Source organism: Notechis scutatus, chromosome 1 (genome assembly GCF_049901735.1).
Source record: "Notechis scutatus isolate UNSWTSFEM ecotype Mainland chromosome 1, rNotScu1.2, whole genome shotgun sequence".
NCBI lineage: Eukaryota > Metazoa > Chordata > Lepidosauria > Squamata > Elapidae > Notechis > Notechis scutatus.
Window position 1 is genome coordinate 128,436,312 of NC_142009.1, and position 25,984 is coordinate 128,462,295.

At 37.6% G+C, this 25,984-nt stretch overlaps 2 protein-coding genes across 4 annotated transcripts in view; one reads left to right on the forward strand and one right to left on the reverse strand.

The window, feature by feature from the left end:
- Window positions 1-1,856: 1,856 nt before the first annotated feature.
- AGPAT5 (1-acylglycerol-3-phosphate O-acyltransferase 5) lies at window positions 1,857-24,354 on the reverse strand. 2 transcript variants are annotated; one of them, XM_087945857.1, is made up of 9 exons: window positions 23,668-24,354; window positions 20,069-20,138; window positions 18,571-18,686; window positions 16,616-16,705; window positions 15,340-15,430; window positions 13,503-13,664; window positions 9,913-10,036; window positions 8,542-8,749; window positions 1,857-4,803 (listed from the first exon to the last, which is right to left on the reverse strand). In XM_087945857.1, the coding sequence occupies exons 1-9, from the start codon at window positions 23,884-23,886 to the stop codon at window positions 4,786-4,788; spliced, it is 1,098 nt and encodes a 365-aa protein (XP_087801983.1). In that variant the 5' UTR covers window positions 23,887-24,354; the 3' UTR covers window positions 1,857-4,785. The 2 variants fall into 2 exon arrangements, with proteins under 2 accessions (XP_087801983.1, XP_087801979.1); XM_087945853.1 differs by lacking the exon at window positions 1,857-4,803 and having other exon boundaries at window positions 6,709-8,749.
- Window positions 24,355-24,702: 348 nt separating this feature from the next.
- The window catches only part of LOC148132986 (syncytin-A-like), a 4,648-nt gene continuing 3,366 nt past the window's right edge, over window positions 24,703-25,984 (forward strand). For both annotated transcript variants that reach the window (XM_087945837.1, XM_087945841.1), the window contains exon 1: window positions 24,703-25,712. The gene's annotated coding sequence lies outside the window, so the exon portion shown is untranslated. The remainder of the gene's footprint in view (window positions 25,713-25,984) is intronic.

Genomic DNA, 25,984 nt, shown 5'->3' on the forward strand with positions numbered 1-25,984 from the left:
GTGAAGGGTGAAGGATGTGTGTTTGTGTTCATTTTCACGGTCATGGTCATGATGTGCAATGAAGATGGTGTTTGATTTCATTGTACAAGGTGCAATTACAAAAAACTAAACTGTTAAGGTTGTTAAGTGGGAGGATCTGATGTGACCACGATGTGGAAAGGGGCACAGGCAGGCTAATAAGTGGGAGATAGGAATGGGCAGGCAGGTGTGTGGGCGAGTGCCATGAGTGGACGCTACAGAATATGGGCAAGTGGGTGGTGCGGTGGGCATTATGGAATGTAACCAGGTGTGTGGGTGCCATAGGCTGGTGCTACAGAGTGGTAACAGAAGGACAGTTTGGAGTGCCAATAGGCAGATGTTAGGGTGGGTGCTATAGAATATGGATATAGAATAGCAGTTATTTATGAATATTTATTCCAGTTCCAAAAATTGTATTTGTAATTATGCATGTTTAGAAACAAAAAAAGTCATCTTTTGAAAGAAGTTTCCATGGTAATGTTTTAATTTAATCCTGCCATAAACGCAGCACTTTTTCCATAACATAACCTTATCAAAAGAGATTGTTCCCTTAAAACTGATTAAAAGCACCTGACAAATTTTTTTAAAAAAGTTTTTATTTTTTTTAAACAAACATACACATACAAAACATAAAAACATAAAACTATCTTCCATTTATATACATACAGTTGGTTACGAATCTTTTGTGCTATCCTTCTGTAGTCATTCCTCACAGTTTATATCAATTTTCACATTGTCAAACTAACATATGCTTATAAATTTATCAGTTATTAATCATCCATGACTAAATTATTTATTCCATCGTTTTATATGAGATATTCCAAATTTTATCTTAAAAATTATGTTATACTTTCAACCAATGGTTATATATATCTATATTAAGTTTTATATCAGTTTATTAAATTTCTATCACAGAATTATCTAGTCTATTACATTACCATGTCTTTTTATCCAACCATTGATAAAACAAATCCCATATCATATAAAATTGTTTATCTTCTTGTTCTCTAATTTCAAATGTCAATTTACTCATTTCAGCAGTCCATAATTTTCTTAATAACTTCTCCTGCATAGGTATTTTATCGTTTTTCCAATTCTTAGCAAATACAATCCTAGCCGCCATTAAAACATTTACAATCAAATATTTCAACTCTTTGTTATATATTTCTGGTATAATTCCCAATAAAAAGATCTCTGGTTTAAAGTCTATATGTTGTTTTATCATTTTTTCCAACCATGTTTGGATTTTAGTCCAATATTTTTTTGCATCCGAACATGTCCATCACATATGGTAATATGAACCAGGTATCTGATGACATTTCCAACATTTATCTGATTTATTCTTAAACATTCTCGCAAGTCTCGTCGGGGGTAGATGCCACTTGTAAAACATCTTATACAAATTTTCTTTATATGCAGTTGACATTGTCATTTAATAATTTTGAGACCACAATTTTTGCCATTTTTCTAAATCAATCCCATATCCAAATTTTTCCCCCAAGCAATCATCGTTTCTTTAACTTGTTCCTCCTCCAATTTAAATTCTAATAAATGTCCATAAAGTTTTTTTTTTATGTCCATAAAGTATTTATCCCTAAATACTTAACCTTGTTTGTGACCTGTATTTCTAAAACTTCTTCCAACTCTTTCTTTTGTCTTGCTAATATATTCTTTGTTAATATCTTCATTTTATCTTTATTTTCAAACCTGCTACTTTCCGATATTCTTCAATTTTTTTCTATTAGTTTAGGTGCTGTTTCCAATGGGTCTTCTAATATGAATACCAGGTCATCTGCAAAAGCTTGCAATTTATACTCTTCCTGTTTGATTTTCATTCCTTTTATTTCTTTGTCTTCTCTAATATTTCTATTCAACACTTCCATTGTGAACACAAACAGCAGGGGCGACAGTGGACAACCTTGCCTTGTCCCTTTTCTTATATCTATAGATTCTGTTAGTTCTCCATTTACCATAACCTTTGCAATTTGTTCATAGTATATCATTTCAATGGCTTGAATAAATTTTTTTACCAAAGCCCATTCGTGTCAACTGAAATAAGATGAATCGCCAACTCACATTATCAAAGGCTTTTTGTGCGTCTAAAAACATCAAGGCTATTTGCTTTTCAGGATGCGCCTCATAGTATTCCAGAGTATCCAAAATAATTCTCACATTGTCTTTGATTTGTCTCTTTGGCAGGAATCCATTTTGATCAATATGGATAAAATTATTTAAATATCTTTTTAGTCTGTCAAAATTGAAGCAAAAATTTTATAGTCTGAGTTTAATAGGGATATAGGTCTGTACTTTTTAACTTTCTGCAGGTCTGTATCCTCCTTTGTTATCAGTGTAATATATGCTTCTGTCCATGTTTTGGGTATTCTTTTCTTTAGTATAACTTCGTTGATAACTTCTAGTACATGAAGATTCAATATTTCCTGGAAAGTCTTGTAAAACTCCATTGGTAAGCCATCTGGACCTGGTGCTTTCCCAACATTCTGTTTTTTTTAAGGCTTCTGTTAATTCCATTTTTATATTTCCTTCTAGCATTGTTTCAATATCTTTAGGTATCTGAGGTAAATTCGCTTTCTGTAAATATTGCTTAACTTTTTCTTCTTGAATATTCTGTTGAAAGTACAATTTTCCATAGTAATCTTGTATAATTTTTTTCTTCTCATTTCCATAGCAAACATGCCCTTCTTCATTTATTAACTGGCTAATTCTTCTTGATTCTCTATCCTTTCTCAGTTTATAAGCTAGCCATCTGCCTGGTTTATTTGTATCTTCAAAGTAATTCTGTTTAGCATTTTTAATTTTTTGTTCTAGTTCCTCTTTTGCTATTAGTCCCATTTTATATTTAATTATATCCATTTTATTTTTAATGTCTTTTTTTGCGGGGACTTCTGTAGATCATTTTCCAATCTTTTATAATCATCCTCCAATGTTTTGAAAGTCTTTTTCTGTTTTATATTTCACGCTTCTTGTGTAGGCCTTCATCGTGTCCCAGAGATTCTGTAAAGATGCATACTCTTTTCCATTTTCTTTAAAAAAGAGAAGTTCTTTCCCTATTTTCTGTTTAAAGTCTTTTTCTTTTAATATCATATTATTTAAGGTCCATCTAGATCTCATCTTATATCCTTTCCAAATAACTGTCACTGGATTATGATCTGCCCAGGTGCTTGTTTCTATTTCAATCTCTCGTATGTTGGCCAGTAATTCTGCTGACATCCATATCATATCTATTATAGACCATGATGCATGTCTGAGTAAAAAGTGTATTGCTTATTTTCCACATTTCTCTCTCTCCATGCACTTTTAAGTTAAATTCTTCAATTATTTGAAAGAAAGATTATGGTAGTGTCTTTCTAGCTTTCTTTGTTGATTTCTGCGTTTTATAGTCCAACCGATCGTTAACTATTCCATTAAGATCTCCCATCATACAAATATTAACATAGTCCAATTCAATTATTTTCATATGTAATTTCCTGCAAAATTCTTCTTGGTTATCATTCGGAGCATAGATTATAATAAAAAATGTTTTAACATTATTGTCCATTATTTCCACCATCAAAATCCTTCCTTCATCACCTGAGTAAATTAATTCTGCTGAAATTGTATCTTTAATATATAAAACAACACATCTTTTTTTAGTTTGTGCCAGTGATGTAAATAATTTCCCTATTTTTGGGGGCTTCAGTATATATTCATGTTGTTTTTTAATATGTACTTCTTGTAAGCAAATTATATCAAATTTTAATTTCTCTAATTTATGAAATACTTTCCTTGTTTTAGTAGCCAAATTAAGTCCATTTATGTTAATCGTAATCAATTTTCTTTCATCCATGTTAGGCTTTGTGAAGGGGTTTTATTGCTCTAGTAGGTCTTAATTCTCGTTGCTCTCTGGGTACACCACCTACTGCACCTCCTTCTTTTTATTTTTCAATTACTGCTATACATTCCTCTTGAAATTCAATTAATGACTCTTCCTTTCTTGCTTCATCCTCCTTTTCTTTGAAATATTCTAAGTAGAATAGCTCAGCTTTTGCAACTGTGTCAATTCTATGTCTTTGTTCCTGCCAGGTGAACAAGAAGCCTTCTGGCATCAGCCATCTGTAGTTTACTTCTCTTTTAAGTAACTCTTTGGTCAAAAATAAGTATTCTCTTCTCATCTCTCTTACTCTTCTTGGTACCTGTTTCAGCACCACAATTTATCTTCATACTTTCAAGTTTTCTCTCGTCACCTGCAGTATCTGTGTCGATAATTTTTTTTAGTGAATCTGATATGAACTTCTCATGTATAGACACGGAACACTTCATCCATCCCATCCATCATCTTCTCTTTGATTATCTCTAACACTTCTGCCAGTATTTCTGTCATTATTTCAGCAAGATTTTCACCTTTTCCTTCTTCTACATTTTGAAATCTTAAGTAGAATTCTGCTCTATCAATTTCCCATCCTAATGGTTCGCACCTGGCCTTCTCGACATCGCTCAATCGAGTATCAATATCTCCAATTTTCTTGTCCCTTTGTGTATCTTCTTCAATTTTTTTAAATCTATCTTCATATTTCATCATCATCTGTTGAATATTTTCTACTTTCTCATCTATCTTTTCAGTTCTTTGCTCAATATTCTCCATTCTCTTTTCAATCTTCTGAATTCCTTGCATAATCATCTTTAATGTCACTTCCTTCTCTTTCTCCTGTTGTAAGATTGTCTGTATTGACCACATTGGTATTGAGGAAGCTGGGGCTGTTGTCTTTCTGCTCATCTTGTAGTGCTTACCTGTAGAGAGGAAGAGAGAAAAAAGAGAAAAGAAAAAAGGAAAAAGAAAAAAAGGAGCGCAGGCAGGCAATTGCCACTCCAAAAAATAAAAAGGGAAAAAGAAAAATCTTCAGGCACTTATGTACCTGAATCCAATTATTTCTCTTAATAAAAGAGAGAAAAGGACGAGGATAAAAAAAAAAGTAAAAAATTTACGTTCTAGTTTCTGGAATAGAAGGTTGAAGTCTAAATCTAAAAATCCAGCTGTGGGGGGAGTAAAGAAGGAGAAGAAAAATAACCTAAAGTTAAGCCAGCCAGTGCCACTGAGTATCCAAGGCTCTTTAATAAATCAACTCAATGTTTGTAGTTTCAGTATTTTCAAGGTCACTTCAATCTTCTTTCTTTCAACTTCAACTCAAAGCTCTAATTATTTATAGTTTCACAGATGGGCACCTGCATAAACAATCTGCCATGCTCATCCCACTATCTTTTCCAGTGCAAAGCTCAGAATCCTTGAGTATAGCACAAGTACATAAACAGAGGAAAGAAAGAAACAATATATCCAAGCCTCTAGATGGCAGTGCTACTTTTTTCCCCTTCACTTTCACTCCCCCGTCATGTATCCAAAACCAGGAACAAAAAGAGAAAATGAAATCCTTCCTTTTTTTTAAAAAAATAAAACTCAAATCCAAAAAAAGAGTCTTAATCAAAACAGACTTTCAAAAAATTGTTAAAAAAAAATAAAAACAAAGATGGAAAATTTAAAAGAAACCAGTCCAGTTTAAAATTCAGTAGCTTTACCAAATTCAAAGTGCCAATAAAAAGGGGAAAAAAACCTTTCATTTCAACTAGCTTAATTTCGCCGCTTAAACTCTTTTCACTTCACTTTTAATTTCACTTTAAATCTTTCAGGGTGTTCTCTTCAAGCAATAATAAGTAAAAGTTCATCTAACCAAACTGACACACTTTCTTTCGATCTCTTCCGTTCCAGAGCTGTCCCAGCTTCAGTAGCTTGAATGGCTGCCTCTCTGCCACCGGCAAAAGGGCTTTTCCTGGATCAACCAGGGACTTTGCGATGTCCCTGGGATCGACAGGACATGCCCTAATCAATCACCATCTCTACGGGACAATTTAGGTCCGTCAGGACCATCTAGCAGTGGAGATATCGACGGCGTCTTGGAGGATTGTCGTACCGCCGCAACACCAGCTCTGCCCTCTCAGAACCTGACAAATTTCTGAAGAGGATTCCACCACACAATTGTTTCCTAAACCTCCATGTGCATGCATCCATTTTCTTCAACTAAAATAAAAACTAGCTACTGAATAAACTGAAATAATAAAATTAAACAAGACTACTTTCACTCCATTTATAATTGACTTTCCAAATATGCTTCTAAATTTGTTTCAGTCAAAGGAACTGAAGAAATTCTGGGCAGATCATTGCAAGAGGCTAAAGTGAACTGGCTCCTGAGACTTTTCGACCTGAAGTTTATAATTTTAAATTTGCAACTAACTGTTCTGCCTTATTAAACCAAAACAGCTGAAGAGAAGAATATTAATCTAAACACAGCCAATGACAAGTATGTAGCCTTCTGAAATGTGCTTGCTTTGACATGGCACAATATATCACTCTAAATATTCAAAACTTTCCTCCCATAAAATTTGTTACTAGATTTTTCCATTAATCTGAAAACAAAAAGTCAAACAGTGAAGCAGATGAAAATGATCATCTACAGAATAATAAATACATAATAAATAATTTTAGGATGAATATAAAGAACAATTAGTTTTTCTTTACATACAGGAGTAAAATATGTTTAATATTATTTAAAAAAAACACCTCAAACCTGATCATTTAAGAACTTTTTGTATCAAACACTTTGAGGTTTAGCAAGGTCAAAAAACCGGAAGTTCAGGAAGATTTCAAAAAGCCTTTCGTGTTTTTTATTCTAATATTGGAATCATGACATTTTTCCTTTGTTATATATAAAACAGGAAGTATAAAATAGCATCCCTTTTCCTACTAGATACAGAATAGACAGATGCCTAAATTTTATGAAACTGTATACTGGTAGGTCTCCAAACAGTGACCAGAAGATCTCGTCTTTTTCACATTCCAAACCACAGAGCTCAAAAACCCAATCTCAATCTCCTGTTCATCAGAAGCACACATCAAGGGCAAAAACTTTCAAAGTATCCAAAAGTAAGACTGAATAGTAATAATTAGACTGCAATTCAGGACCATGTCGAATGAAGGCACATATTTTATATTTTGGCAAGAACATACAAATATTCCTCATTTCCATAAAATGTACTTTTCATTGCACAGCAGCATTGCTTACTTCAGTTTATTCCCATTCCACCATTAATATTGTCCATCTCTATTTGTTGTTTCACAGCTGGTATATTCCCAAAATGGATTGCGTGTTTGTCTCCTTAACGTGAAGAGACCTGTATAGGCAAGTCAATGTACCTGAAGCAGCCTGGCTAAACAGGAACTTGGAATATCCATGAACTTTTCTGGTGTTTCTTAACTGGCAGTTTAGCTGAAGGGTTGTAGAAATTTGGCAAACTTATAACAATGATCCTCAGTTAGTGCATTATCTATTTTGAATATATAATTACTCATGTACAAATTCAAGGTGTTTAAATAAAAACTATACTTTTTGGATAAAAATATATATATATATAAAACTGAAGTTAACTAGCCACATAACAGGATCAAAATTTCATTCACTTATTAAACTCATCTTTCCATAAAGAGTTTTTCACCTGTTTTTTTTTTAATAACCTGTACTAGAGCAACTTTTCAAAACTGAAAAAACATATCTAGATTCAAATAGAGAAAAACGTATCAGTAGAAACCAGTTTGGTTTTTAAGTTTATGATGTAAGAGCTTTTGTAATAAACTAAAAAGCAGAAAACCTTGCCAGAAATAAACACATTCATCTAAAATAATGCTAGAAAATCCACTCACTGCTCCCTTTGAACCAGTATAAACACATACATGTTATATGTAGGTAGATATATATTCATGGTAGAATATGCTAAGCCTTTACTATCTCCTCTGTTTTTCCCCAAAATCAGAAACATAATTTACCTTTTTTGCAGGGGTGGGATTAAAAAATCCCAGCAACCGGTGCGCTGCCTGGTTGTTGGGTGGGCATGGCCTACTGGAACTTCCTATTTCCAGCTGCCGGTGGGCCTCGAGAGCCCGGGGGAGGCAGTTTTCGCCCTCCCAAGGGTCCAGAGGCTTCCCCCGAGCCTCTGGGAGGGCAAAAACAGCCTCCCCCCGGACTCTGGAGGCCCACCGGAAGTCGGAAGCTGGAAACAGGCCTGTTTTGCGACTGCCGGTTTTGTTTCCGGACTTCTGGAAGTCCCATTTTTCTCCCTCCCAGAGCCTCCATGAAGACCCTGCACTTGCCTCCATCAAAAATGGGCCGCATGGAGACTCCTGGGAGGAGAGGGGCGAGGTGGGCGGGGCAAGCTGGTCAGTTAAAATATTGGTTCATTGAACCAGGTGTAACTTTAACATCCGGTTCACTTGAACCTGTCTGAACCGGTAGAATCCCACTCCTGCCTTTTTGTCATAATTCACCACAACAAAAATAGATTAACGGAGTGTGTTGATACAATATTCAACTGATAAGAATTTATTTAAATGTTAAATATAAATTTAAGAAAGAATTTGATGCTATGTGCAAAGCAAGAGAGAAAAGCCACTGAATGAAAGTGCAGTTTTTATGCTTTAATACTGACCCAAAGACAGCCTAATAAGCTCCCATATATCCATGTTTTTATGTAAAGTTTCCTTCCAGACTCTGTCAGTAGCATGCTGGCAGTCAAGCCACTTAAAAATAATAAGGATGGCACTGTTTTCTGGAGACTTAGTTTGGAATGAACACTTTTCCCAGGGAACCTATTTCTTCTTTTAGAATCTTTTGCATCATAAAATTCTATTAGCAACCTAGGAACAAGGAAAAAGTTTAAAAATGAGATTAATTTATCATATCCTTTTGGTTAAAAGCTTTTATACAATTCTCTGATTATCTCTGATAATTTATCACAAATACTTTCCTCCAAGCACCATGACTTTTGGGCTGAAATTCTTTCTTTCATGCGTCAAGGACTGAACTTTTTAAGCTTCATCTGCAAATAGCACAAATTTTTCTAACAGTGTGTAATCTGGCCAGATTTATTTTCAGGGCTGTACAAAGCATTAAAAGAGGTGCTATGCAAAGCAGTTTAGCACATATGCAGCATCTCTCTCTGAAATGTTCAAGCAGTTCACAACCCCTGGAAGGAATATTGCCAGCTCTCTTAATATCTCTGTGCAGATTTTGTTAGCAATTCCAATGGAAGTGTTCATGTCCTTTTGAAGTAGCTGCCTAAGTCTCACAAAGGATGCAGCTGTTTTACTCGTCAAAGACAGCCCTTTGTTCATACTGATGTGCTTTGTGAAGGACCAATTCTGAATGCTTTGCACAGCTCTGTTTTCCTTAAGTAAATATAAATAATTAAAGCGACTCAAATGAAAATGACTGGAGCTTAAGCGAAGCTATATGGGTGCATTTATTGTACCAAATAAACCCAAGTTTATTTGTGATAAGTCACAACTAACTAAATATGCACAGCACTCAAGACAAAATCAATTAACTTATTGCATAAAAAGGCTAGCCTGCTATTGAATCCATATGGGTGTGAATAACCTTTACTTTCAGGCAAAAAAACCTAGTCAAATTTGAATCAGTATATCCACATCTATAAAAAAATATTGTTTTGTTTTATAGATGTGGATATACTGATTCAAATTGGTCCAGGGTTTGTTTTTTTTTGCCCTGTAAGTAAAGAATATTCACATCAATATTGATTTATAGTTACAATCACACAGTACCACAACATTAGTTTGAGTGATATTTCCCACTCTTATAGCCACCGATCTCATTACCTTACTCTACTTTCCACACTCAAATCTTCCCATGTGTAATATAGCATATAACTTATACACCACAATTCTGTAAAATGTTAAGCTAGCAACATTTATTATTAATACCCAGTAATATAGTTGCTCTTTATTTCTAAAAATAAATCAAATGCTCCAGATACAGAGCCAGGCCTTTTACCACTTACTTGTCCTTGACTTCAAAACGTTCATGAAGCCATCTTCTCATAAATATTTGTTCTTTTGGAATGTCTTCTAGTTCAATTCGTTCAAAATAGATATGAAGTCTTGGGCACTCCTTACAAAGAAAGTCTATAATCCAGAAGGACATTATAAATACTTTCGTTATAACATGATTAATTTCAGTTATTTGTAAAATTAAAGGCTAACTTATTTAACAACCTTTAAAACTGATCCAGGTTTCAAATCTGGATTTTTAGACTCTGATTTTAAACTCTTTTTAAAGCCACCCTAGCAAATATTTTATTCTAAAAGGCTGCATGTATTTCTTTCAAAATAAATTTTAAAAATTGTGTAACAAGATCTATGATTTTTTTAGAATATGTTTAAATATAACATGTTTCCCCCAAAATAAGACCCTTATATGTCTTATATTTTCTCCAACAAAAAAGACACCAGGTCTATTTTTTTTGGGGGGGAAGGGATGTCATCCACTGACTCACCTCACTTGCATGCATCGCCCCCAGCCTCTTTTTCGCTATCAGAAGCCGTCAGGAAGGACAGCAAGGTTTTCCTGATGGCCTCTGCAACTGATAACAGAGCTCTGGGTTGATATAGAGCACTGTTATTGGCTACAGAGGCCTTCAGGAAATCCTTTCTGGCTGCAGCAGAAGAAATGGGCAATTATCCAAAGGTTAGTAGAGCAGCTCCACCGCTCCCACCCCCACACTAGCTTAATTTTTTGGAGTTGGTGGAGTCTTAATGAGGACTTATTTTGGGGGTAGGGCTTATATTGGGCGCATGTGTAAAAACCAAGCTAGGACTTACTTTCTGAGTAGGTTTTATTTTCGGGGAATCATGGTATTAATTGCTAACATTTTATATTAAACATTGATAATATTGAAGAAAAATAATTTCTCACATTCCCATGTGACTCTTTACAGTATTGCAAATACTCACAGGCCTCATTGAATGGAAATGACAAAACAGACTGTTGGTTTAATTTAGTTTAGTTAAGAACAAAAACAATATGAAATATATTCCTTCTTGAAAGATACAAAATAATATAGCATTTTCTTACACTTTATCTATTAAATAGAAGTGGCCAGATAGATAAATAGATGATTCATATGAATGTATCCTATTTTATTTTTTACCTGTATATTCTGATATGAAATGAAAACATCTATGTCTTGTTTCAAATAAATCCCTAGATTCCACTTAAAATGTATCTGTTTTTAGAACATTATCTTTAAGATTACGATTAAAGAAACCCAACAGAAAAATGACAATTTTTCTATAAAAGTTAAATGCAAAGTTATGTATACTGAGAAGTATGTGCCGAAGCCTTATTTTCTCAAAACTGTAGACATAAATAAATGTTTTTAAGCCATTATTAATAAAAACAATAAAACAGGATACAATGCTATCCTAAGAGCATATTGAAAAGTAAAGAAAATAGCATTTTCTGAGGGGAAAAATTGAAGATATACATACACACACATAGAAATAAACCAGCTCCTCATTGCATGCTTCTTAAGATCATAAATCCATTCCCGATCTTCCCCCAACACACTCAGAACAAGGATGGCTATTACTTGATGTGCTGCTCTGGGCATTATTCAGTCATAAAACAAGACTTTATTGTCCATCTGTGGTTAAGGAGGGACATGTAGCCTGGGTAGGCCCACAGCAAATATGCAACTCTCCAGCTTTCTATTGTACCCTTCCAGCCCCAGCACTCTGAGGTCCCCTTTCCAAAGTTGGTAGCAAATCCCCAATTATTAAGGATAAATATAGATGCTTATGTAAGAGATATAAATACACAAAAGTTCAACCCAGTGATATAGGAAATGAATGGAATAACTTTGACATATTAAGTATCAGCAAATTCAAATGGATACGAATTGAACATTCTCAGAAGATTCTACACTGTATTATTCAGGACATGAAAAACAAAGAAGGAAAAGCAGCATTTTCACAGTCAGAAACAATAAGAACAATACTTGGCTACAATACAATCACTGACCAATTACATCAATTAGATTTTGCAGACAACTCTTTAATCTGATCAATATATTATTTTTATTATTTTAACCTGTGCTCCAACCAATGATACCAATGAGAATGTTTGTGAGTTTAATGATCACATTAAATTTGAAATGGGTAGGACATTAAATCTGAAATTGAAATTGATGTGCAGCTTGTCATTGTAGACTGGAATGCCAATGTTAGAAATATCAAGGAGGAAAATGTACTTGGACTCTCTGGGCAGAGGAAAGTAGAATGGTTTGGGGAAGAAACATCAATAATGTGTGTTGTGCTGATGATATTATACTCTGAGTGCTGAGATTGCCAATGAACTGCAAGCTCTAACAGTGAAATCAAGCAGCCTGATGACAACAAGGGAATAAGACTACATATAAAGATCAAATAACAATAGGTATAGAATCAGCCTTAGAGCTACAAAAGAAGACAGTGAAGTGGTGGATGGCTTTTGGATTGACCATTGTTAAAGGAAGTAGCAATAAAGAAATATGCCATAGACAAGACTTGGTTGAATAGAAATGAAAACTTGTAAAATACATTCAGATGTCAGAGATCAGAGGTGTTGCAGATAATGATTTTCTCTGTGATACTCTATGGAAGTGAAAGTTGTATTTTGAAGAAGCAGGATAGAAACAACATTGATGTTTTTCATATCTTATGGTGGAGTAGGCTCCTGAGAATACTATGAATGGCACAGAAAACAAACAAAATGGATCACAGAACAAATCTCACTCAAGGAAAACATGGCCAGATTCAAATTATCCCATTTGGGACAAATTCTGGGAAGAACTAATTCTCTGGAGGAGGCTCTAATGCTGGGAAAGGTGGAAGGAAAGGGGAAAAAAGAAGATAAGCAGCAATAAGGTGGGTGGACTCGATTATAGCAGTGATGGGTACATGGCGGGAAAACCTGAGAATACCCATCTATGTGGTCGCTAAGTGTTGACACTGAACTGTTGGCACATAGTCAATCAATGAGGGTGCCTGTTCTGTGTGGATGAAATGTTCTATTTTCATTTTTTATTTCTGCCCTTCCCCTCCTTAAATCCATTTGAAACACATTTGGCCTCACATGTGGTGTATATAAGAGGTAAGACCTCACTCTTGCCCTGTTAGGAGAGACAGATCACGGAAGTCACAAATTATGTCTGCCTTTACACACTCAAAAGTAAACTGCTATTCTTAATGTTAAGTATATGCTAACAAAATATAAATGATGTAACTATATAATTAAAATATAATATAAAAACATGTATAAAAAAGAAAGAACAAACAAAGAACTCTCCTCTCCAGTTTAAAATCCAGGGCAGCAACAAATCAAGTAAAATGCTAGATTAATGTATTTGCCGGCCAGTAGAAAGACAACCTAAAATGGAAATAAGCCATTAATTGGAAATTTAGAAGTCAAACAAAACCCTGAGCCCAACCATATACCATTTGGAGAACATTGTGTTGAATGTTCTAGAAATTCCACGAAGGATGTGGATTCTCCCAGTTTGAATCAGGCAAGAGAAGGCTTTTTAAAAGTAATTCAATGACACCTACTCACCGGTCATGGATGGTGCCAATTTCCTTTGTCCTTTATGGTCTATAGTACCTTCATAGGCTACTGTAATATCATAAACTGCATCTAAGTAGCTCTTCATTGAATCAATAGCAACGTGAGTGGCCTTCACCCGTGGAGTAAGGACATGTTTCAGTACTGGGAGACCTAACCAAGAGGAAAGGCAGAGTGAAAAAGATTTAGCAGGTTGCCCAGGAAAATGGTAACATCTCTAGATCCTGCAGGTGACATCTATAAAACCAGCCATTGATTCTGATTTTCCGTAGAACCAAGCGAGTATTTTTATTTTTCCTTATCTTTGAGGAGAATGATCACATGTTTGCCCATTATCACGGGTCAGTTCAGTGAATCATAGGGCTTATTCTAAAATGCATGTAAATTCATGGCATTCCATTAAGCCTCCATATCTCTCCAAGATACACATTTAATTTGCAGAGAAAATATCCAAATGTTCTCTATTCACTGAACAAAAAGAGCTGTTGTGGCAAAATATATTCCTCAATAACTAATCATGACAATTGTTTTCTTCATCATGGAACACAAAATATGCATCCCAAGAGTCCAATCTGAACATAATAAATAAGTGACATGTGAATGCAATTTAGTTACAAATCTACACCGTTCCAAAACTGCAAAAGAATATAAAATATTGTCAGGTGTTGCATCCATGGCACATAAAATTAATTTCAAATCAACTTTATCAACTCCAAGACTTGGAAAAAAATGTTCATGAGTTCTTCAAACCCTAACACGTTTTTTATATATCTTCTTTTATAAACTTTTAGACATTTTATATTTATTCTATTTTATTTGGAAAATTTATATTGTTGCCTACTCACTCATGGCAGCTCACAGGAAATACAATCCTATATACAATCTTAACCAGTAAATTGTAACTCAACTCAGCAATTTTTTCTTTCAGTCTTTGCTTCCAGAACTATTGTTATCTTTTGTTTATGCTCCAGAGGGCTACTTTTAACACTCTACCTTGCTTTGACCATTCAGTCATGACACCAGTGTCCTGATTGGGTATTGTCTCTCAAAATGGCAATGCAGGGCACCTCCTCCCAGCTGAAATTCTGGAAGACTTGGAAAGAGATAGGCTGGAAGGTGTAAGCAGAGTAAATTGGAGATGATCTCTCAGTCTTAGCCCCAAAATTTTTTCCAACTGTCAAGAGTGATAAGTTTAGGAATACAGGTAGGTCTTGATTAGTGCAGTTAATGAATCCTATGAAATGGTCTCATTATTCAAATTCACACTGTTAATAGTGATATTGCTACAGAACTGCTTTTAGCTTGACATAAATAAGCAATGCCATTGATCAATGCTATCAGAATCAGGGCAACTGTACTACCCCTATCATAAGTTGGGCCTTTAAAAACATTTGGGAAGGAGGGCAGAGCTGACATCGCGGCAGTACGGCAGAATCCTTAGGTGTCCCTAAGGAGGATGCCGAAATCCCAAGAGACGGTGGTCCTATGGACCTAAATCATTATTAGGAATGGTACCTGAAGGTTATAGTAAAGAAAAGAATCTACTTAATTATACATGTATTAACAGCAGCTAGAATTGTATTTGCTCAAAACTGGAAAAGTGACAAGATACCGATAGAGGGAAAAATAATTGAAAAAATATTTGAATGTGCAGAAATGAATACATTAACATTAGAAATCAAAGAAAAAGAAGAATCTGAATATTACATGATATGGGACTTATTTTACCAATAGGTAGAAAGTAAAATAAACTAAAAGGGACTAGTTTAAATAAATGGAAGTCTGTCATGCTTGTCTTTTCATCTCAAATCCACTTTGTTCCTCTTACCTTCCTTATCAGCATATGCCTGACTATCTGCAATGACTTTGGGCAGCTCTGGATCGTAACGTGTTCCTTCTGGGAAAATCACAAAGTACACCTGTGGAATTAAATATATATAAGTGTATGTGTCCATGTGTACAAATGGTTTTATTAAGTAAAACAGTTCAAGACTGAGAACTGAATTACAAACAAGTTGTAAGACCTACTTCTATGAGGTTGCTCCAGTCAAAAGTCTTAGTTTTCTTCCAGCCCTGCATCATAACTCAATTACTTTGTGCTTCTATCAGTTCTCACAAATGTAATTTGTGAAAGAATGCAGAGCTCACCCAGGCTTGCTGCGCTAAAGCAAAACTCGATTCATTTAACATTAGCACCCCATAATAAATTATTTGGACAATAAGGCTGAATTGAAACTATTTTCTTTTTGTTTCTTTAATGTCTTTCTTATTCTCTTTGCTGTTTAATAATACAAATACTCTAATACAACAATGCATTAGTCATGAAGTTAATTTTTTATGAATATAAACTTACATTAATATTTTGCCACTATAAGTAGTCCTTGACTTATAACTGTTTGTTTAGTGATGGTTCAAAGTTACAACTTCTCAGGAAAAGTAACCTACAGACCATCCTTTAAGTTGCAATCAGCATACCGTCCTCACAGTCACATTATCACTATTTGGGCACTTGGCAACTGGCTCACATTTATGACGGTTGCAGCATCTTGCCATTTGTGACAATTGGGGAAGCTGGATTTGCTTAACAAATCATGCGATTCACTTAATAGCAGTAAAATGGTCATAAAATTGGGTCTGATCATGTGATGGCTTGCTTAAAGACTGCAACATTTAGCAGCCAAAATTTTGGTCTCATCTGTGGTTGTAAGTCAAGGACTACCTATCCTATTGCTTAGGGTTGTTTAAAAGAGATAAATATGACCCCTCAATAGAATTAACAGGCTTTTTTAAAAACTGAGTTTCTTCAGCCTAATTTTTCTATGTAAACAAATGCCAGGGACTTTTCCTGGAAGGTACAGATGTTTTATCCTTCCAGTAACAAAACAAAGAGAACTGCTTAAAACAGTTCCCTCACTTCTTAGAAGGAAAGTATAAACCAGCATTCGATTCTGAAAAAAATGATTTGACTCCTGAAGTTTACTTTTGTGTCACCTGATATCATAAACATATGCATGCACACACACATGCAGAGGGAGGGGGAGGGAAGGCGGGGGGAGGGAGGGGAGAACTTGTATACTGTACAAAGTGGAAATAGAGAAGCTTACTGGAGTTTTTGTTTTCATCTGCATATGCAACTTGTTCCTCATTTTCTTTTCATTAAATCTGGCACTTCGTTTCACATACATTCCACCATGCTAGTATATAAACAAAATTGAATATGTTTGTAACTCTTAATAATTCATGAAACAGTAGTTTGATACTCCAGAATAAAAAAAAATAATGTACTGTACCAACATTTTCCATGCTGAAGGGTAAGCAGCTTTCTATGCTCTTAAATTTGCTTTTGCAATGATAAGAACATGCAGGTGTTTTTGCTTTTATTTTATAACGTTTTTCTATGCAAAAAATAGGAAACAGAAAAAATACAGTTTTTTCCTATAACAGTTGATTCTACAGTATATTGATGCTAGATAAAAGAAAGTTTCTCTAAGTGTGGGAATCTGAGCTATGATTATTACTATGCCAAAGTTCCAAAGTATTAGGACTATTATATATATTAAGCAGTGAAAAATTCATAGAGGTCCAGAATCCCCTATTTCTTTTGCCTCAAAAGTGAGGCTCCAGCCAAATTTTACATGCTTATTTAAGTAATACAATGCAGGGTAGTGACAAGATCAAGGGAAGTACTAATACCACTCTATAAAGCCTTAGTAAGACCACACCTAGAGTACTGCATCCAGTTTTGTTCACCACATTATAAAAAAGATGTTGAGACTCTAGAAAAAGTACAGAGAAGAGCAACCAGGATGATTAGGGGACTGGAGACTAAAACATATGAAGAACGGTTACAGGAACTGGGCATGGCTAGTCTAGTAAAGAGAAGGACCAGGGGAGACATGATAGTGGTCTTCCAATATTTGAGGGGCTGCCACAGGGAGGAAGAGGTCAAGCTATTTTCTAAAGCGCCTGTAGGCCAGACAACGAATAATGGATGGAAACTGAACAAGGAGAGATTTAACCTGGAAATAAGGAGAAACTTTCTGACAGTGAGAACAATCAACCAATGGAACAGCTTGCCCTCGGAAGTTGTGGGAGCGCCATCACTTGAGACTTTCAAGAAGAGATTCGACTGTCATTTGTCAGAAATGGTGTGGGGGCTCGGGCGGGGGGTTGGACTAAATGACCTACAAGGTCCCTTCCAACTCTGATTACCTGTTCAATCTGTTAAAGGCTTTATCTGTGTCAGACACTGACTTTAATGAAATAAATGTTAACATTTCTTACATGGGAAACCCAACTGTGTTTGGTTCAGTGGCTACTTAGGTTGTAAATGATGCCAACTTGCCTGACTATAATTAATGCCATGCGGTTTACTTCTAAATCAAAGTAAATCTAATTAGGATTGAAATATTTAGCATTTTTCAGGGCATTAGCCAAGATACTCTCTTGCAGCACAATGAAAGTACTGTAGCAACTTTAGCCATTTATTATGGCAAAAATATTCACATTAAGGCGAGTTTCAAATAACAGGGGAGGGTGGATTACTGGGGAGCAAACTCTGTTTGATTGGGAATAGCTTGAATCAGATTGAAATACATTTCTTTTGTGGCATACAAACAAAACCAATTAACTCTGTAAGTAAATCAGTCTTCTATTTCTTTTCCTTCAAAATATGCAATGGTAATTCATTGTTAAGATAAGTATGATTTACTTATAGTTCTTATGTTCTATGCTTCAATAAGAAAGGATGTGAGAAATCCTTTACTGGGGATGATATTTTACTGAAACTAATGGAATTTATTTCCAAATATTTTTCAGAATCAATTGTTTAAAAAATAAGCAGTAACTTCTGGCTACTTTACATTACTACAAACTTTTTTGTGTGATGGGTGGCTATATGATAAAGAACTGCATTGTTTTTAATATTTTTCCTCAACTAGCTTGCTATGGTATTAATAAATGTAATTGGTTTTGTTATACACCACCTACAGTCATTTTCTGTGAGATGAGCAGCTATATGATAAACAAATAAAAAAACAGAAACATAATTAAGATTTACCTGAGAAAAATACCACCCGTACAAAGGAAGCCATTTTAATCCATCTTTCAAAACATATCGAATATGTCCAAGAGCATTTTGCCTGATGGCCAACATATCTGCTATTATCCAATCAACTGCAAATCCAGAACACAAATATTTATAAATATAACACATCCTTGGCATACGCGATGCCAATTCTCTTTCCTGAAAAGCAAATGCTGCTAAAGGTCATGAATTGAGCTTTTCAGTTACAAAGAAAAATAAGCTCTTTCCACAATTCTGTTTCTTCTCTTTTTAGATTTTGAACTTTCTATTCTCAGTTTATTTCTTAATTCTCAATAGAAAAGTTTTAAATGAATATGATGCTATTTAATTCACTTCACTAAAATTCCAACTCATTTTAGTATAGTACATAACAAGGTCTATATAAACTGTCATTTTATAAAATGTGCTCTTAAAAGCTGAATTAGAAAAAAGATGACTTGTGGGGTATAAAGTGGTTTATCAATGAAGCTAATAACAAACAGGAAACTTTTGTGACAAAATCCAGCAGTAGTTTTATAGTGGTAGAAAGTGCTTCTATTCCCAGAAGATGGCAACCAAACTCATCTCTCTTATCTGACTCCCTCATTTGTTTGAACCATTTTACACGTTACCCTACCGAGTCTCCATCTTTTAAAGTATTTTTTCAATATAGACAGGGAATTATAAAGAGCAGGGAAGAACTGGAGAAAATTTGATATCTCATCTTGCAAGAGCACCAAAGGAAAGGTATTGTCAAGAACTTTAAAAGCTTCACTGTATATAGAAAACTTGTCCTTTTAAATTAGGCTTCTACCGTAACGTACAAAAAATCAAACTTCTACCAACTCTTACACATTTTTCAATTTTCAGTTGTAGACATTTTAATCTGAATGTTAGTTCTACATACAGGTAGTTCTCGCTTAATGACAATCTGAAATTACGAACGCCTCAGAAAAGATGGTGATGTGATCACAATCTGGTTTCTTGGCAACCTGTTTGCCCTTATGACTGGTTGTCAAGCACCCTGTGATCGTGTAATCACCCCTTGCAATCCTGCCTGTTGGCCTCTACAGAAAGTCAATGGGGAAGCTGGCAAGAAGGTTGCATAGTGCTACCATCTGGCAGCCTCTCATTCTGGGGGTTGGTTGTGCTGTTTTATGCCTTTCTGGCTCTGCAGAGGCAGGAAAGGAGAATGGCCACCTTCATGTCTGCTTGAACCTCAGCAGCTGACATATATGAAGCTAAAATCCCTCAACAAGCATGGAGAGGGACTTCATTCACTTAATAACCCGTGAGATTGTTTAGTGACTGCAACCAGGAATGGTGGGATTGTGGTTGTCAGTGAAGCAGTGACATGGGCATCTCATTTCAACGAGCAAAACTCAAGTCCCAATTACAGTTTTTAAGGGAAGACTACTGTACTTCTACTTCATTCATTGTAATCGTTAACATTACAAAAAATGCCTTATAGAGAAACCAGCAATACACAAACCTGCACTTTGATGATTTGATATCCATACCACATTCTCTTTATTTTTTGGCAAATCACCATACAGAATTATCTAGGAAGGGAGAAAAAGTACTTAATTAGCCTTATTATATAAAAATAAATTTAAAATCAAATCTCAAATTTGGTTTCTTCTTTTAAAGATGAATAATGAATCTTATTCAAGATTCCCTTTTCCACCTCAATGCAGCATTGGTCTACTATAAGGGTCTCCAAACCTCGCAACATTAAGACTTGTGAACTTCAACTCCCACTATTCTCCAGTGAGCATGGCCTGCTAAGGTATTCTGGGTATTCTGCTTGCAATTCTCATTACTGTGAGAGGCTGCACCTTGTGAAGAAGAACAAAGAGAGGTGAGGGGGTGGAGAACAAAGCAAGGCAGGAGGTGTGGAGCTGTCCCAAGGGCCCCGCATCAGCCAAGCCACCCATGCCAAATCCTCACATCCCCCCTCAGGGCAGCCACATCCCTTCACTAACCTGCTTTCCAGCTCCGTTCTCTGCAGCGCATTCAGGACAAGAAAAGTAGTCTATTGGACTACACTAAAAAAATAAAAAATACTGGTAGTTCAGACCTTCCAACTTATCATGAAAAAAAAAAGTCTTGCTAAATTGGAAGTTTTTTGTTTTTTTTTACCGTAATCCCACAGACTACTTTTCTTGCCCTGCATGTCACAGTGGACTGGGAAAGCAGGTTAATGAAGGGATATGGCTGCCTTGGGAGAATGGGTGGTGGTGGTGAGGGACCTCTGTTTGTTTGTATGTGAGAGACAGGGAGAGAGAACATTGCCGCCAGCCCTGGATAAACTCTCCAAGGTTGGATCTCTCTCTCTCTCTCTCTCTCTCCCCTTCTCCCTCTCCCTCTCTCACATACACACACACACCGTCCTTTCCTTGGGAATGTCACACAGATGTACATCCCAGGATTACAAGGCTGAAGGCTTCGGATGGAGCATTTTAGGGATGTGTGTCTGTGCTGCAATTCCAATAAAGAAGGATCAGCAGGAAAATGGGGAGGGGGATTTTCCTGCAGACAGCCCTTTCTTTGGGATCGCCACATAGACCCACATCCCAGGATTGCAAGGCTGAAATGGGAGGGGGGGGATTTTCCTGTGCAATCCTGCACAGGGAAGTTTGTTCCGAAGCTACGTCAGTGCGTTGCACTGGGAGCCCTCCACGGTTAATACCAGTATTGAATTGCGCGCCTTGCTCCAGTGACAGGGATGCAGGCAGGGGGCTCGTTAGTCAGGGAAGATGGGGTTTTTGGGTGCAAAGGAGGAAGGGGCGATTTCCCCACCTCGTCCATCCCACTGCAGGCCCGCCAAGGAGTTTGTGCAGGGCAGCATGACCACTGGCAAAGGGGGCCCTAGTAGGCCAGCAGCTGGGGAGGTGCTCTGGACCGAGATGCCCAGCCCTCGCTGGCTCAGCAGGCCGCAATTAAGGGGCCGAGCCTCCATGAGGCAACTAGGGAAGGGAAGGGCTGCCTCCTGTACTGGCGAAGCCCACCCCCTTCACTAGGACTTATTTTTTGGATAGGTCTTATATTAGCCTCACCCACCCCCAAAAATCAGGCTAGGCCTTACTTTTGGGGTAGGTTGTATTTTGGGGGGAAACATAGTATATTATGCAAATCCAGGAATATTCTAACATATGTAGTAACTGAGGTATAATTTCATTACCATGGCAGTTAATTAAATTCTTTTAAATAAGTACCACTTGCACCAACAGAGCATGCAAGCTGTTTTTAGAGATAAGCAGTTCATACTACTTCATAATTTAGGTGGAGTTACATCATAATCAAGAAACAAGACTTCTAAATTTATGGGGGGAAAATGTAAAAAATAGAACGCTTTCCTATAGTTCTTACTGACATGCAAGGTGTTTGTGTGTCCAAAGGATTACTATATTTTGCTTTTTGATAAATAAGAGTAATTTCAATCATATAATTCCCCACTTGAAATTTGAAATCTTTGCAATCCAAACACACAGCAAACTATCAGAAATCAACATCACTTGTGTATGTAGCTTTAAGCATCTAACACTGCATCTCTGCAATATAAATCTGAAATTTGTTGACAACTGAGAATTGTAATTTGATGAAATTAAAATTATTCATTAAAACTACAATGGTGTCTGTGGGAATGTAAGAATGGAAAATATATTGTAATCAAAAGTTATAGCTCCAGCAGCTGCTTGCAACAGTTATGCAACAAGAAACTTAAAGGGACAGTTAAAAGCAAGTTAAAACCTGTTGCTGATACTGTGTAATGCAAACGTTTTTTAATTAATCATCTACACATTAAACATTTAATGCAGTTTAATTCAGGTGATTCAGCACATATATTTACTCTGAAAAAAAAATGGGGAGAAACTTTTAAAATCATTTTTGAGGGGAAAAAACCTACAGTTAGCTTAGTTAACGAAAGTTCCTGTCCCTAAAAACTGTTTTGGGGGCCAGTTCTATTACAGTTATATCAAAATGTAAGCAAAAAGAATAGTAGTTTGAGTGGAATAGCATTCTTCAGAATGAAACTCTGGTAATTCAGGCATCAGCTCAACCGGATTGTTGTCAGAAAAACTGTAGGAACAAGTATTGAGTTTACTATATGAAATGTAAAATATAAATCCAACAAAAATAGATATATTCTAAGGTTCAACCTCCAAATCTGCATTACACCACCCACTGGGCAGCTCTAACTAGATCATTTCAGAGAAATCCAATGAGACCATGGCAGTAATAGTGGGAATAAACCTTGACTCCATGCAGGTTTTAAAGCTGGACCTGTCCCTTGGTAAAATACCGATTTCAACAGAAAAACAGGACCATGCCTCTGCATTTGCTCACTTCCCTATCTATTTTGCCAGCCAGCCAGCCAGCCAGGTCCTAGTCAATCAGCCAAAATCAAGATTTATTAATTATTTGATTTCTATAGCCACCTATCTCAACACACATTGTAACTTATGTACATCAACATTCTTTCAGTCCCTCACTTCTGATCTATTGTCTCTTTTCTGGGCAATGAAAATAGTGACAACTTTCATACTGAAAGGCAAGTCAGTCTATGGTGCATTAATGGTATTTGTGCCTTAGTTTTATGCTACAGAGAAAAATATGTCAGGAAGACCTGGAAGCAGCAGCTGCTGTATTTGCTACCTTGCACAGGCATCCTCCCTCCCTTTAGGTTTTGGGGAGGGAGAGAGGGAGAGCTGTGTCCACTGCAGCTGTCACACCTCATAATCTAAAAATCCTTCACTATCCCTAGTGCCAGAGGGGACCCCGACAAGTGAGGTCAACAGCTTGCTTTCTTCCTTCTTGCCAATATTTGTGATGCTGGCTGACTTTGAACTGAGCACACAGGTGGACTCTGCCTCTCCATCTGCTGCTTTGGGAGGTTACAGCTCAACCAGCCCCCCCAAAGCCTCCCCTGCGGGTTCCTTTGCTTGGGGGCTAGGAAGCCTGCAGCGGCCTCTATCTCCATTTGTTCCCCGGTCCCTTTCCAGCCTCTCTCGCTGGGGTGGGCTTGGAGGGACAAGCGGGAAAACAGAGTTCCAGCTTCAGCACACCCCGTGATCCGCCCTGCCTCACCTGCACGCCGGTGTAGTGCTCGAAAAAGAAGAGCACCATGCTCTGGTAGATGGTGTAGAGCCGGTCGTCTACCTTGTGGTAGAAGCGGGCGGGCAGCAGGGTCGAGAGCAGCCGCCAGGCCCCCCAGGCCAGGATGTAGGTGGGCGCGGTGCCCAGCATGACAGCGGCGGGCAGCACGTAGCGCAAGGAGTAAGTGTGCAGCAGCAGCGACAGCAGCATTTTCTCTCCTCCCCCCGGGGCTCTTGGCACGGGGCGCGATTTGGCTTCAGCTCCTCTCGCCGCTGCACTCAAGCGCCTCTGCTCCTTCTCGTGACTGGGGGCTCCGACTACTGCCGAGGGAGGGGAGGAGGAAAAGGAAGAGGACGGCCTCAGCCCTCGGCCTCATGGCCCTTCGCAGCCTAGGCGGAAGCAGCATGGGCGAGCACGGAGAGAGGCAGCCGGGTGGAGCTCACGGAAGCCCGCGCCCTCAATCAGCCGGTGCCGCCATCACTCCTCCCCCCCCCCCTTTTTCCCCCCCATCTCCGCGACGCTGAGGAGGGCGAGTGGGAAGCGGCGACCGCGACCAGCCAACTCCTCCTTGGTTGTCGGGAGCCGCCGAGTAGACTTCTGGGCCTTTCTCCACCTTGACTCTGCTCGCCTCCCACGTTTTGGAAAGGCGCGAATAACCGCGGGGAAAGGAAGGGAAGGAGCGGCGGCGGGAGGCTGAGCCGCAAAGCCCGGAATTAGGCGACTCGGAGTGACCCGTCCTAACTCGTGGAGTAGCAGGAGCCACTAAAGTTAGGGCAAAGAAGAATAAAATGGACAGTAAAAGCAGAAGCTGAAGGACGAGGGGTGGAAGAATAAAGGGTCGCAGAGCTTCATCCAGCCCTGAGTTCTGCTCTCTGCTCCGCTTTTCCAAACTTAATTTGCTCTTTGGTTGTTGATAGGTCTTGCTGTTGTTGGAGAAATGGAAATGAAACAGCAGATCTTGCAAACTTTGAGGGCCCGCAAAGAGGATAATGAGAATCGGTTTGGGATAGTGGTTAAGGCCCCGGAATAGAATCTGGCAGATTTTTAGTTCTAGGCCCTCCTTAGGCAGCTGGGTGATCTTAGAGCAGTCACTCTCTCTCTCAGCCTTAGAAAGGAAATGTCCGGACACTTCCATAACCTTATAGGGAGATTTAATATACAACCTATATATAGTTATGTTTAATTTGTGTGGAAAGGGAACTCCACAAAGACAGTAGTGTCACAAAAACAGGAAAAGCCCAAGGGGAGCATCAGGTCAGCCAGAAAACAAACTTACATAGGAAAAGGAATCAAATAAAAAGGTATTAAAGAATCCCTATAGACAAAAGCCTGAGTAATTAAGAAAACTAGACAAATAAGAAAAGGAAACAGATAATTTAGAAAACCCTTACAAACACAAGACATACCAAATAAGCAAAAAAAAAACAGACAAAAGACAAAATATAAATTACAAAAGGGACAGACAGGAGATTGCCACAGAACAAATATGAAAAACTATCTTAAAGCTAAAAGAGATTAGAGAAAACCAATAATACAATCTGGCCACCCCGCGGAGTTTGCCGTCTGCACCCCGCAGAGTTTGCCCTCCGGCGGGAATAAAGACAAACAGGATTTGAAACATTAAGCACAAATACAAACATTCACACAAAATCAACTTACAAAGGGAGAAAAGGGTATAAAAAACCAGGGACTTACCATAAGAAGCTAGCTAGCCCAGGAACACAGGCTTCTCGCTATTCCCCGCCTTCCTGAAAAATAAAAAGATCCAGCTTTCAAGCAGTTGTCCGTATCCTTGTGCTGGAGCTCTCCCAGCGGGAAAATCGAATCCTCGAAAGAAAGGCATTTTGGCACCTTTCAACAATTGGCGACCATGAAGGTTTCCCAGCCAACCCTGCCACCGGACCGGGCCTGCGGATCCAAACCAGCCAGCATGGACCTTCCTTGTCCAGGGACAACATCCACGGACCCAGCCCGGAAGGTATAGGGTAGTAAAGGGAGTCCTTGGGCTTTTCCGCTCAACAGCTGCTTGAAAGCAGGTGAGTACCGCTTCAAATTTATAATCTTACTAGGGAGGGGAGTGGAAGCGTGAGTGGACCAGGTGTGTGATTGTGGGTTTTCTCTGTGGAAACAGCCGGACCTCACCTCCTCTGTGATTGCCAGCCGCACCCCAGCCAGCTGCTAGCTCAAACACGAGTCATGACTGGTTGGATTTGGGAACACAAGGGTGATCACGGAGTGTGAGTCCTTCTGAAGGACGTAAGAAAAACCGAGCGGGCTGCAAAAGGAACTGGTTTTAGGAAATAAATAA

Coding starts and splice junctions, on each gene's coding strand:
- AGPAT5 (XM_087945857.1), bottom strand. CDS start 23,886: ATGCTGCTGTCGCTGCTGCTGCACACTTACTCCTTGCGCTACGTGCTG. Junction 13,665..15,339: donor GGCATATGCTGATAAGGAAG/GTAAGAGGAACA, acceptor CCTCTTGGTTAG/GTCTCCCAGTACTGAAACAT. Junction 10,037..13,502: donor ATTGGCACCATCCATGACCG/GTGAGTAGGTGT, acceptor TCTGGATTATAG/ACTTTCTTTGTAAGGAGTGC.